The sequence below is a fragment of the Ictidomys tridecemlineatus genome, chromosome 5 (genome assembly GCF_052094955.1).
Source record: "Ictidomys tridecemlineatus isolate mIctTri1 chromosome 5, mIctTri1.hap1, whole genome shotgun sequence".
NCBI lineage: Eukaryota > Metazoa > Chordata > Mammalia > Rodentia > Sciuridae > Ictidomys > Ictidomys tridecemlineatus.
Window position 1 is genome coordinate 38610884 of NC_135481.1, and position 13288 is coordinate 38624171.

The 13288-nt window shown below is 50.1% G+C and overlaps 1 protein-coding gene across 1 annotated transcript; it reads right to left on the reverse strand.

Annotated features, from left to right (window-relative positions):
• Positions 1–30: 30 nt before the first annotated feature.
• On the reverse strand, positions 31–9347 carry Itpka (inositol-trisphosphate 3-kinase A). Its single transcript, XM_005316436.5, has 7 exons — positions 8249–9347; positions 2067–2163; positions 1760–1976; positions 1420–1624; positions 1066–1167; positions 729–800; positions 31–626 (listed from the first exon to the last, which is right to left on the reverse strand). Exons 1-7 carry the CDS (start codon positions 8732–8734, stop codon positions 423–425), a joined length of 1383 nt encoding a protein of 460 aa, XP_005316493.1. The 5' UTR covers positions 8735–9347; the 3' UTR covers positions 31–422.
• Between the last annotated feature and the right edge of the window lie 3941 nt (positions 9348–13288).

Below are 13288 nucleotides of genomic sequence, written 5' to 3' on the forward strand. Positions count from 1 at the left end.
AGGGAGTGGATGAGGCCTGAGTCACAAAACTGAGTCTTTGAGTTTTATTAGGAAGAGGAGTCCATTGTAGTGTGGGAAGTTAGACCAATAGGTCTAGACCTGTGAAATAAAATTTTTTACCTGGCCCCTCTGGAGAGGTACAAAGCTGCCTCAGAAGAGCTGGGCTGATGAAGGAGCCCATGGTTCCCCTCCCCTCCTATAAAATTAGTGTCATTAAGCTCTGGGAACACTGGGGCTCAGTGGAGGCCAATTCTAGGTGTTGGCAGTGCATTCCCTTAGTGGTTGGCACCTGGCCCTGCAGGACTGAATGAACTGCCCGCCCAGCGGTATTCCTGTCTCTTGCCGGCATGCACAGTGGGGATGCAGCTGCAGGTCCACATCTGTCTGACTGTTGGCCCAAGTGTTGGGACAAAGGGTTGGCTTCATCTCTCAGCAAGACTGGCCAGGATGGTAATGAGATTGTCCAGCCCCAGCAAATAGCCGTCCTCACGGTTGCCCTCCTCCCAGGGCCTCCGGTGGTCCAGGATCTGGCCATCAGGAAGGGGTGTGGTCTTGCCAAAGTCGATGAGCCACACGCCAGCTCGATGGCAATGATCATGCACAAACAGGAGCGAGCTGCCAATCACCTGCCAAGCCCCAACAGTCAGGCCTTTTCCTGAAGAAGTCCCACAACTCTTTTCCCACTCTAACCACCATAGACCCAGCACCTGAGCACACTAGCCTCTTACCTCATGCCTCCTAAAGAACTCAGAGACCTCCAGGGTATCTCGGATCTGCTGCAGACGGTTCAGATACATCCTCTGGAGAGGGTAGAGTAGGCAAATTAATTTTACAAGCTAAGGAAGTCCTGCTAACATTAGGAGCCATGATGCATTTTCAGCTTGGCAAATATGGTTGTGAGACTCCCCTGCATGGCTCGGGAGGGAAGGAAATACAGCAATTACAACAATTAAATAAATGCTACCAGGGGAAGTCACATAGGCAAAGGCACTAGAACAGGTGACCAGGAGGCACCCTTAGTTTCAGATGCTTCAACATATCAGGATTCTGGGATCAGGTTCTCACCAGCACTTCTGCATCGCCTTGTACAAACTCCTCAAAGACGCGAGTCACTTGTTCTCGGCTTCGTGTAGTCTTGAAGTCGGTGCTGCAGGAGCCATCTGCTTTCTGAAGGAGGTGGGCAGGGAGTGTCAGGGGCCCTGACCCGCATGGGGTGGCGGGAAGAGAATCATGCCAGGGCAGCAATACCTCCCAGGACATTAACTTCTAGGGACAGTGAGACCCGCCGCCAGAGGGCGTCGCTCGGTGCTGCTGGTGGAGTGTTCAAAAAAGGGGGAAGAACACCGGCCCGGCCGAAAGGGGCTGGGATGAAACAAGGGCCCAGACGTTGAGGTTCAAAGCAAAGTGGGCCTGGCCCACCTTGATGCCCTCGATACGGAAGCCAAGCGTGGTACTGGAACTGATGCCTTCCCGCCACTGCATGTAGCGAGGCTTAGTGACAGCCCGCTGTGCGTGCTCCTCCTCAGTGGGTGCTGCAGGATCCACCGCCAGCATCTTCTTATACATGTCCTTCCGAAGTTTGGGCCGCTCTCTGGCCTTGGTCAGTTCCTCTTCCAGGTATGTCCTGCGGAAGCACAGACAGGAAACAGGATGTGAGGTGTGGGCACCAGGACCCCAAGCTAGTACTTGCCTTGGGAACTGAATTGAGCGATTGTCCCAGCCCACGTTGGTTCCTCTTGGCCCAGCAGGGCATGCAAACCTAACACCCATCTTGCAGTCAAGCACACAGGGTCCGTCGAAGCCATCAAGCAGGTCCTGCAATTGCAAGTAGCTTTCGCCGTCACGCTCCACAACGCCATGGAAGGCGGGCACACAGCCACGCAGCGCATCAGCCATCAGCCGCGCCAGGCAATAGCGCTCAGGCTCCGAGCTGCGCTTCAGGATCAGTCCACTCGTGCCGGCAGCCTTGAAACTCCCTGCAGAGGGGCACCAGTTAGTGCTACTCAGTCCCTTCCAGTCTCAGTAACCCTCCCCACGCACTGGTCCCGGCAGTGATTCTCACTTACCTGTGTGTCCCGCCAGCTGCACCCAGGCATAGCGCTTCTTGAAAGGGCTCATGACTGGCAGATTCACCATGGTCCGGATCTTTTGCCAGTGGCTTTTCTGAAAGCAACACGGGCCCAGTCTGCAAACTGGTGTCTCAGTAATGCATAAATGTTTTCCACTGGAATAGGGCCTTGTCCTGACCCCAACACAGTGGAAGCAGCTGGGGTCACACAATTTCATTTACTCATCCATTCATTCAAGGAGTTTATTGTGGGGCAATGTGGTGGGCACTGAGGCAGACATAGAGAACCTGATTTCAATTTCTCCAATAAGCTGAAAAGAGCCCTGGACCTAATGTCAGAAAGCTCAAGTTTATGCCTCAGCTCTACTACTCAGAAGTTACTTTGGGTGGGTTACTAAATTGCACTATCAAGGTTTTTCAACTTTTGTGAGCATGGGAACAACCTGATGATCACCCTTGTTACAGATTTGAGGCTCTAATGAGTCTACTACAGGGAAACTCTGAGTAGGTCTGGGATGTAGCCAAAAATTTGCATTTCTATCAATGCTTCAGAAGATTCTAGGGCCTGAGAAACAAGCCTTTGTGCGTCAGTCTTTTCATCTATAAATTGGAAAAATAACTACATTTTCTGGGTTGTTGGGAGTAGTAAATGAATCTTGGGTGTGATAGGCGCTCAGCTCCCTGGGGCATCTCATTCCGTGGTATGAAGCAGAAGATGGACAAATCTGGATCACCAATTAATTCACTAGGGACCTCAGTTCCTTTCATTTAGGGAACAAACAGAATCAACCTTTTGGGGTCTAGGGCATGGATGCCAGCCTGCCAGGGCCTGAGAAAGTTTTGTATCTCCCCAAGACTCTCAGTTGTCCCTGGATTCCATGCATTCCTCACTTGTTGGCGAAGCCCAAGTCACCCTTGGTTCTGATCTGAACCCAGAAATCTAAGCCTGAAAATAGGAAGCAAAGCTAAATACCTGTCAGACAAAACTGACTGAGAGAAGTAGATTTGGGGGGATGTACCCCTTGTGTTATGAACATTGCTTAGGCCTTCATCCAATCCTGAAAGCAGACAACTGGGACCTTTCTGTTTCTTACCTCGGACTCAGTAGTCCTATGTCTGCTCTCTGAAGTGCACAGGTTTGCTTATCTGTATCTATTGCCTTCTCACAGGGATGCCTGCCATTTAAAGGAGTTACACATGTATGTTCCCATAGGACTGGAACCCAGTCCTATGCCAAGAGGAAATTCTAAGAGGGAAAAGGAGAACAAAGGACGTGGCCTAAGTAGTGAAAGGCTGCTAATCATAAAGCCTTTCACATGGGGAGTTGGTGACAAAGCCCTGGGTGGGGAGTGAACAGTGGGTTCCAGTTCTGACTTTGTCACTTTTTTAGCTGAATGAAGCCACACAAGTTATATGTATAGGTCTGTGTTCTCTGGGCTGACATAGTGACTGCCCTAACATGAGCCCCCATTTACTAACTGCTGACTGCTTGCCAGGCACTTTCTCATCTTCCCTTAGACAGTGTTGCTCTCGCTTTCCTACTAAAGTCCCTACATGGCGCAGTAGGGCGTAATCACATGTCCAATCCCTGGGGAACTGGGGGTGTAGCCAGAAGCAGCCCACTAGAAGCATGACATCTCTTTCAAAACTCCCTTTTAAAATCTTTAAATACATACAAGGCTTGCATTTTCCTGCATAATAAATCCAAGTTTTATTATAAAACTCCCCACCTCCAAATCCTTAAGTAAAATTCCAGGAAGATTATTTATGTACCATAAATATTCAGCAGCATTGTCTCAGACCCCCTTCTCTCACATTCCATTTGGGAATCTTGATGATGATAATCCCCAGGCACAGCAAATGCATGAGCTGATATTATTAGTCCCGTTTTGCAGAAGAAAATCAAGGCTTATAGGAGTTAATTTTGTGTGTGTGTGCTGCTGGGGATTGAACCTAGGGCCTTGGGGATACTAGACAAGTGCTTTACCACTAAGCTATATCACCAGCTTTCAGAGAACTTAGCATCCCCTTATTCCTTGACCCTAACTCCCCATTTTTGGTTGAAGCTGTCTACTTGACCACCTCCCTCCCCTGATCCAGTTTCTCCAGAAGGTTTCAAAGTTCATGCTATCGTCCTATCTCCCTTTATGGAGTCAAAATGGGGTACCACATGAGAGAGAGATTTGTACAAGGTAAAATGATTTGCAGCTTTAAGGAGCTAGGAGGGTTTTGATCTCTGAGGGAACACTGAGATTAGCCTGGGGACTTCTCCCTACTGGCTAGACACCTTTGCTTTAATGTAAAGTCATGGTTTTAACAGTGGGAACTTCAGGCAGTTTTAGGGGCCTGTAAGCAAAATTTGGGGAATAGTAGGACCAGAGTGAATTTAGCAATAGCATAACAACTAGTTCTATAGCTACCCTAGTAAAAGGGGAAAGCAGCTTGGGTTAGTTCTCCAAAGCCTTCTTGGATACATTCATTTGTGAATGTATTATACTTCATGGGGGACTGATTTATCTCCCTAAGATAGAAGATGACAGTTACCTCCCTAAGATAGAAGATTCCTTCTGGGGTCATGTGGAAGGAAGCATTGAGGGGTCTGGAAGGTAGAAGGTAGGCCTGGGTGAAGAGGGTTTGATATGGTATACTTCAACTTGGTTCATGTGTGATAACAGCATCAAATTGCTCCCAAGTTGAGGTGAAATGAAACCATTACCTACTCTTCTACCCTGGTTTTGTGAGTCTCACATGAGCCAAGAGCAGCAATTACTATGACTGGTTCTAGCTATGTAGAAAACAAAGGGCTTCCATACCCATTATTTCAGGTGAACCCTCCTCAGGTTTCTTTGACAGGATTTATCTCCCCTGCTAGTAACAGATATGGTCAAGCGTGGAAAGAGTTGATGCAAATATCATGAACCCCAACTGGCTATCATCTTCTATCTTAGGGAGATAACTCTCCCATGAAGCATAATACATTCACAAATGAATGCATCCAAGAAGGCTTTGGAGAATCATTCTTCAGTGGGTGGTTAGGTTGGTAAGTGGGTGGGAATTTTGGCTCATGAACAACGGCAGGGAAGATATTTTTGAACAGGTAAGACTTTCATTGTATGGGCATCAGAAAGCAGATTTTTAATGTTACAGAGTGAAATATAGCTGCCAAGGAGGCCAAAACCCCATCCTTTGGCCCAGCCTTTCCTCCATGGAGATGCCCTTGGAAACCTACACACAGCCAGAAACTACCTGGGTATCTGGGGGCAATAATCAGAGGAGCTGACTGTGTAAGACACTCCTTGATGAAGTCACAAGAGGCCCCCTGGTAATCCCCACTGCTAGGGATGAACACGGAATATGTGCTACTGGGCTGAGCTTAGCTGGATACTAGCACCAGACCCTCTCTAATCTAAACTCTATTTGGAAGCCTTGAAGACACTTGTTCCTCATATCACCCCAGACTCTCAGCCTATCTCCTACCAAAACAGATCATTTGCTGTCTTCACTTTTGTTCTGGGCTCCAGTCAGTCATACAGCTCTCTGCCAGCCCAACACCCTCCCCATGTTCCAATTGTCCTATCAAACTAGCACTCCCTGTGGTGGTGGTAGGGAGAGCAATCAGTTTAAATTTATAGAATGATTTGCACTAAGGTATAAATTGACCCACGACTTCACCTTCCCATGGGCATTTGCTTTTTAAAAAAGAAGTCTGTTAACCTAAATTCTACTCTATAATTAGTGGAAAGTGATGTGTGGGGGTTCTCAGTCCAGAAGGGGACGCATCCAGGTCTCCTTACCTAGCCTGGAGCACCGAGAGAAGAAAAACAGATGAACAAGAGCCAAGCACCCTCTGTTCTGCTAGAACTACCCCTCACAATTGTTCGAGGAGGCAGGTGTAAGAATATCATGACAACTACCCTTGGGGAAAGGCTTCCAACTACTCTTCTTGGCATGTCTGGGTTTCACTGACCCTGACTCTTCCCTCTACCAGAGGAAAGGCCATCAAAGAAAGAGAGGTTGCCCATTTCCAAATATCCTGCTCTAGACAGGCTTTACAGGATGTTTGGAGGTCTAGAGGAAGGTTGCATGCACCAGAATAAAGCAGGCAGAATCTCCCCTGACCTTGGTCGGCTCAGGCTATAATGTAAGGGGCTGGCCATCTGAGAGTCCTAGAGTGGGGCCACAGTATCCTTTCCTTAGGTGCATCCTTCACAGTCATCCTGAGGGTTCTGCTTCCTGCCAGGGGAAGCCCTAAAAGTGGCCTGGGCGGGCGTGCTGTGCAGACTGCGGGACCCGCGGTGTGAGGCAAAGTCCGTTCAGGGCCTTTCCACGCGGACGCAGGCAACCTCTGTCAACAGCCCCTGGCTTATCTGCTCTGTGGTGGCTGTTTGCCTTCAGGGAGGCCCCGCCGGGCTGGGGGTTGGGAGGGCCTGGAAGACGCAGCCTTGGAACTAGAAGGGCCCTCAACGGCCATCTGCAACAGCTCCTGGCGTAGGAAGAAGCAGAGACACGGGGTGGGAGAGGTCGACCTGAGGTTGGTCTTCCAAGTCTTGACCCAGCCGAGGCTGCCTACAAACTGCATGCAGGCTTGGGCTGTGGTACCTCTTCCAGACAATACTGCCGCCACCCACCCCCCACCCCCAGCCGCAGCTTGGCTGGATCCCATGGGCGGAAGAGGCTAATGGGGTGTGCCTTGCGCCCCCACTGGTCGCACCCTTTCTCCTTGAGTCCGCCTCTCAGGTGTCAGAGATTTGAGCGGGGGAGTAGCCTACCTACTGCTCAGGTTGAGGAGGGGTGGGAGGGTCCGGTCGTTCTTCTATATTCCACTGTCTTGGAAACACATAGGCCAGTGTTGGCTCAGGATCCATCATTGGTCAGGGGGGTAAGCTTACCCGCCGAGGAAGAAGGATGCGACAGGCTCGTGACTGAGCCCCCGCGCCTACACCTGACAGCGGAGGGGTGTTCCTTCTGTGAGGGTTTTTTTTTGTGTGTGTGTGTGTGTGTGTGTGTGTCTTACAAACCCTACCGCTCTCTGGGTATTGTAAATCTCCGAGGTTCTCTGAGTCACGGAACCATTGAAAGTTGTTATATGGTCGGTCTCCCCCACCTCGTCCAATCCGAGTGTGTAGCGGACGGAGCTCCGGTCCAAAAGGACCAGGCCATGTCCCAGCACTCTTCCCGCAGCGTCCAGGCAACCCCAGCGTGCGTCCGCGGCTTTCACGCCTAGTCGTCAGGACCTGATGTTTTGGACAGGCTTGGAGACACTGGGGCGCCCCTTGCTTCTGCCTCAGCTCCCGGGATACTTGCGTAATGTGGATCTAGAACAATTCCACACTGACTGCGTGCAATTAAAGAATTTGGTCTTGGTCAAAACCAGGGCGACAAGGTAGCTATCCCAGGAGGCACACATCCCTAAGGAGCGGACACCAGGAATGACTTCACCGCACTCTGGCCTGTTATCCGAGGGTCAAATTTGGTTCCGGAATATCCAGACTATCCAGAGGCAGTGACTACAGATACTGCTCCTGTCCCCTTTCAGCCTCAGTTTACCTTCTCCTGTGCCACGTGCAGGAGCTGTAAACCGAAGGCATTGGGGTGCGCACCAGGTGGGCTGCATTCCGCTCCCTGCCAGAGCTCCAGCCCTGCGCATTCCTTTCCTGCGTCCACGCCTCGTGCGGGCGCCGGGAGCAGACGGCAGCGGCTCCGGAGCAGAGCCTGGAGCGCCGTTCCACTCCCACTCAGGAGAGGGAAACCGTGGCAACGGCGGGGGTGGGGCCGCGGCACCGAGAGGGGGCGGGGAGAGAGGGAAGCGTTCATTTGTCCCCCTAATTCCGAGGGTTCAGGAGGCAAGACTAAGGCTCCTTTGATCCCCCAGTGCTACCTCTCTGCCACCAAGGTATGAGCCCTCACCTCACCCGTTCTCCACAGCAGGTCGCGTACTCCTCATCCCACTTAGACGCCCCAGGGCCCGGCTGGGACCAGTCTGCGGAGTGGAGGTGAAAACTACCAAGGCTAGAGGTCCGCCTGGCTTCTCCCTCCGGCCCCCATGTTCCTCCTTAATAGTGTGAATTGGACCCTCAACCCAGGAACCGTGGGACAGAAGTTGGTCTACAAGAGCTCAAAGCTGAGTCCCCAAAGCGCAGCCCGGGTGCCCGGCGCTGGCCCCGCCCCCGCGGCCCGTACCTGAACCACCTCCTCGCCTGTTTCCAGCTGCACGTTGCCGCGGCTCCGGCTCTCGCTGTCGCTCAGCAGGTCGTCCTCCGAGTCCTCAAGCAGCGACGAGGAGCCGGTGGAGGAAAGTGACGAGGTGGAAAGGCGCCGTGGCTGTTGCAGGTGCGAGCCCACTGCCGGGAGCAAGTCACCCTCCGGCTCCGGCGGTCCAGGGCTGGCCGAGGGTAGGTCCGGTTCCTCGGCTGTCACGGTCAGCTGCGGGATCACTGGGGCTGGGGGAGCCCGCGGAAGCCCGTTTGGAACCTGTCCCCCACGCCGCTTGGCCCCACGGGCCCGGGGTTCCCCGGCAGCGGCGGCGGCAGCAACCGCGGCGCAGCGCGCCTCGAAGAGCAGGCGCAGCTCTCCGACACTCCGGCGCGGGGCCCGCTCCAGCCCGGGACTGCAGGACCCGGCGCTCCCCGATCGCGCCATGCCCGTCGGGCCTCCGGGAAGGGTCATTTCCCTGCACTGGAGCAGCAACCGAGCCCACCAGCCCGCGGCGCGGCGGGGACTGAAGACGCTCAGCGCCTCCGGCTTGAGACTGCCCCGGGGCGGAGCCTGAGCCGCACCAGTTTGGGCCCCGCCTCGGCCGCGCCCCCCCGCCCACTCCTTTCACTTTCAGAGAAAGCGCGGGCCTCCCTGGACCCTTGCGTGGCTGGGAAGGCTTTGGGTTACCCCTCCTGGTAGCAGGGAATCCCTAACACTGTCCGCACAAAACTCGGGCGTGGCCCTGGCGGCCTCTCGATGCGCCCTCGAGGTGGCGGGAGGGGCCGCTCCACTTCTGGGCCTTACTGTCTTTCTCGGATTTGGAACTGGGAAAAATTCCTCCATTCGACTCCGAGGACCCTGACCCCACCAGGAAGGAACTGCTCCAGCTCTCACCCAGTTCCTCTGACTCCTTTCCTTATTCATCCAAGGCAAAGTTTTCCAAGTCTCTGAGGCTTTTCTCCAGCCAGGGCCCTAAGCACAGAGTTCAAGGCCATCAGCTTCCCAAAGAATCCCCACCCCAGGGCGTAAGCCCAGTTCGAGACTCTGTCACGGGGTCCAATTGAGGCTGCTTTCCAACCCCCATCCTATGAAGCTCCCCACTTCCTGGCGGGCAGAGGACAAGGTCGGGAGGCGGAGCCTGGATTTCTCCAAGTGTCCCAGTCTAGTCCTGGGCTTCATTCCCTCCCTACACACACACCCTCTGGCAGTGCAGAACCTTTCCTCCTCCTCCTCCTCCTCCTCCTCCTCCTCCTCCTCCCCCTCCCCTTTTCCCTCTCCCTTTGGAGCTCTGGGGCTTGGTGTCTACTGTGTGACTTTAAGCAAGTCATTTCACCTCTGCTGATTCTCCTTTGCATGGTTACTGTCCACTTTACAAAGTTACTATGAGAATAAAATAAGATTAAATGTGGCTAAAAAAAAAATGTGGGCTGAAAATATATAGCTCACCAGTAATTTGCCTAGCATACACAAGGCTCTGGATTCAATCCCCAGCACTGAAAACAACAGCAGCAGAGCAACAATAAAATAGGTATGAAATCTAAAACGAGATGCTTTTTAGTGTGGTGCTAGATGGAATTTTAGGCAGTTGTTCAACACTTGAGTTCATTTCCTCACTTTTAATTGTAGGAAAACCTCACCGACCTGAGTTGGGGCTGGACTACTTGGAAGAGAGTGCTGATACTGAAATTTCAGACATTGCAAAGCAAGGATTAGTGTCATTAGTGCTGTTTAGGTCTTTGGCTTCCTTACATGTTGGTGGTCAACTTAACTAAACTGCAAGACTGCTTTGAGGTGCCAGTATTTTCTGCTTTTCCCTAAATGCCTGAGGATCCCCCATCAGGCACCTATAGCCCTGGATTGTTGAGGTCCTGAGGAGAGGCAATTCCTAGAAGGATTGCCTCCAAGGCTTACTAAAGCCACGGGAGGATTTGCCTTCCTGTTTTTTTTTTTTTTTTTGGGTTTTTTTTTTTGGTACTAGTTATTGAACCCAGAGGTGCTTTACCACTGAGCCACATCTCAAGTTCCTTTTTGTTTTTTATTTTGAGACAGGGTTCCACTAAGTCGCTGAGAGTCTCGCTAAATTGCCGAGGCTGGTCTTCAATTTGCTATCCTCCTATCTCAGGCTCCGAACCCATTGGGATTACAAGTGTGCACCACCGCTTGCCTTCTCTTTTCTCTCTTCAGCCAGGACTCAAAATGGTTCAAGAATAGGGAAAAGGAGGGTTCAGAGGGAGAATGGGAAACTTCAGCAAAGAAGAAAGAAGATGCTGGGGAACTGAAAAATGAAGCAAAATGTTGGGAAAAAAGATGTGGGAAAAAAGAGTGGGAAGGAGAAATGGAATGAAGGAATGAGAGAAAAAAAGGAAATACAGATATTTGAACACCTGACTGCTCTGTGAAATCACATGGATAGCTTCTCTGGGACATGGAGGTCTGAAGGAGCCTGGGTGTGTATTCAAGAGATATACTCAATAGCTTGAAGGCCTGGAAACACCCATGTTCTAACCCTCACTTCTCTCCTTCCTCGGGAACTATGCTACTCTGTAGCAGGAGGTGGGAAGGAGCTATACTCAGAGGGTGGGTTGGGGGGGCAAACCCAGGAACTGCCAGAGTTGGCAAGGGAGGAAGAAAAACAAACGAGGAGAGGAAACATGTACTATATACCTATGGACCAGGCCATGTATGGGTAACGCTGGAGGTAAAAGTAGGAGGGGTTCTGGGTCTCTGACCCAACTGCTAAGAGAAAACACAGGGGCACGATTCCTTTTCTTCTTGTATTAGGCACTTGCCCAAGTCTTAGGTCTACCACACTAAAAACCCCCAAATTACTCTTTTTTATTTCTTAAAAATTATAAATATTGTCCTTTAAAAGACAATATCAAGCCAGTGCAGTAGCACACACCTGTAATTCCAACAGGAGGATGAGGCAGGAGGATTGTGAGTTCAAAACCAGCCTCAGCAAAAGTGAGGGACCCAAAAAAGAGAGAGACCCTCTCTCTAAATAAAATACAAAATAGGGCTGAGGATTTGGCTCGGTGGTTGAGTGCTCCTGGGTTCAATTCCCAGTACAAAAAAAAAATATATATATATATATATGTATATATATATATATATATATATATATATACATATATATATCAATAAAGTAAAAAAGGTTAATTCACAGAATGTGAGAAAATATGTCCAAATCATATATTTGATAAAGAATTGAGACCCGGGGGCTGGGGATATAGCTCAGTTGGTAGTGCTTGCCTTGCGTGCACAATGCCCTGGAGTTCAATCCCCAGTACCATCAAAAAAAAAAAAAAAAAAGAATTGAGATCCATAATGTATAGAGTACTCTTAAAATCAACAACTTGATTAAGAAATGAGAAAATTTTTTCTTTTTTTTTTTAATCCAAAAATCACTCTTTGCTGTGCCTGCCCAGATGTCCCTCACTGGACAGGTAGGGTCACACTGAGAAACAGGTAAACTGAGAATTAATCCGGTAAGTTTTTAGAGCAGAAATCAGCCTTAGACGCATGTGTCCTCACATTATAGAATATAACAAAGGTGAAGTGATACAGTCAGGAATGTTAGGGTGCTTGCGCAAAGCCAAAGCTCCTTGGTGGAAAAGTCAGTATTTTCTTATAAGGACCCCCTGACTTTCATTCCTGTGATATGCTATTTTTTGTCTTAGTTTGGTACTGGGACTCAGTGGTATTTTACCCCTGAGATACATCCCCAGCCATTGTTTTATCTTTTATTTTGAGACAGGGTCTCACTAAATTGCCCAGGCTGGCCTGGAACTTTCAACACTGCCTTAGCCTCTGGAGGAGCTAAGATTACAAGTGTACACGACCATAGCCAGCTACTCTCCCCATTTAAAATATATATTGTAGTTGTAGATGGATAGCATGTCTTTATTTTGTTTATTTTTATGTGGTGCTGAGGATCAAACCCTGTGCCTCACATGTTGGAGGCCAGCAGTCTGCCACTGCCCTACTTCACCCACTTTGATGCTGAATAGAAGGGATGTGGAGAAAATCAGACTGATTCAATAGATAGGTAAAGGCAATAGCTAGCATTGAAAAAAAAAATAAGAGCAGGGGTGGGGTGAGCTGGGGCATAAGAGAATGTGTCAAAATTTTGGTGCTTATCAGTTGGCTGTTTTTAAATAGGTCATGAGAATTACTGTCTTGGCCACAGGCCAGCTCCGTGACTGACAAGCAACCTGTCTTCTGGTGGCATCTCAGTTGGGAGATCCTCCTCCACCTTAGAGGTTTGCTTTTTCAGATGCCTGAGTCCTCACTCCTCTCTCTGGTGGCTTCAGGATTCCCAGGTCCTAAGGGCTGCATTCCTCCTGGAGAGAAAAAAACTCTAGGGCATGAAAGCTGAGAAAGAGGAGGTCCTGGGAAATGAGACTACAATGTGAGAAGTTTTAGGGTGGGGGTCTTCCTAATATATCTCTGCTCTACCTCTACCCCATTCCCAGGGCAACACCAGTGGTTCCAGGGTCAGGAGCAAAACCACTACTCACCACATCCTGCCAGGCAAATCACCAATTTCTGCTTCCTAAGACTGAAAATGGGTCTCTCACCTGGAGAGAGAAAGGGAGACACAGCCTCTGACCTGTGCTGTGGAATGGAGGAGGCATCTGTTGCTTTGAGACTTGAATACTTTTCTCTAAGGGAGCAGAACTCTGTGGTGAAGAAGAGTAGAGGGGTTGGACTGTCATGATAGTCTGAATCAGGGGGTACAGGGTCTCATTGTAGTAACAACCAGTCATGCTCTGTGGGACTTGGTATCTTTCCAAGAAACTTTCTGAACCCAAGATTCCAATATTCTATGGTTATACTTGTGACTCATGCATTTATTCACAGCAAACAAACTTCCATTGAGAAGCTGCTGTGAACCAGATATTGTGCTAGGTGCATAAGATATAGAAATAAATAAACCCTTACTGGGAGTGATGACTTTTTTTTATTATTCTTTGAGAGAGAGAGAGAGAGAGAGAGAGAGAGAGAGAGAGAGAGAGAGAGAGA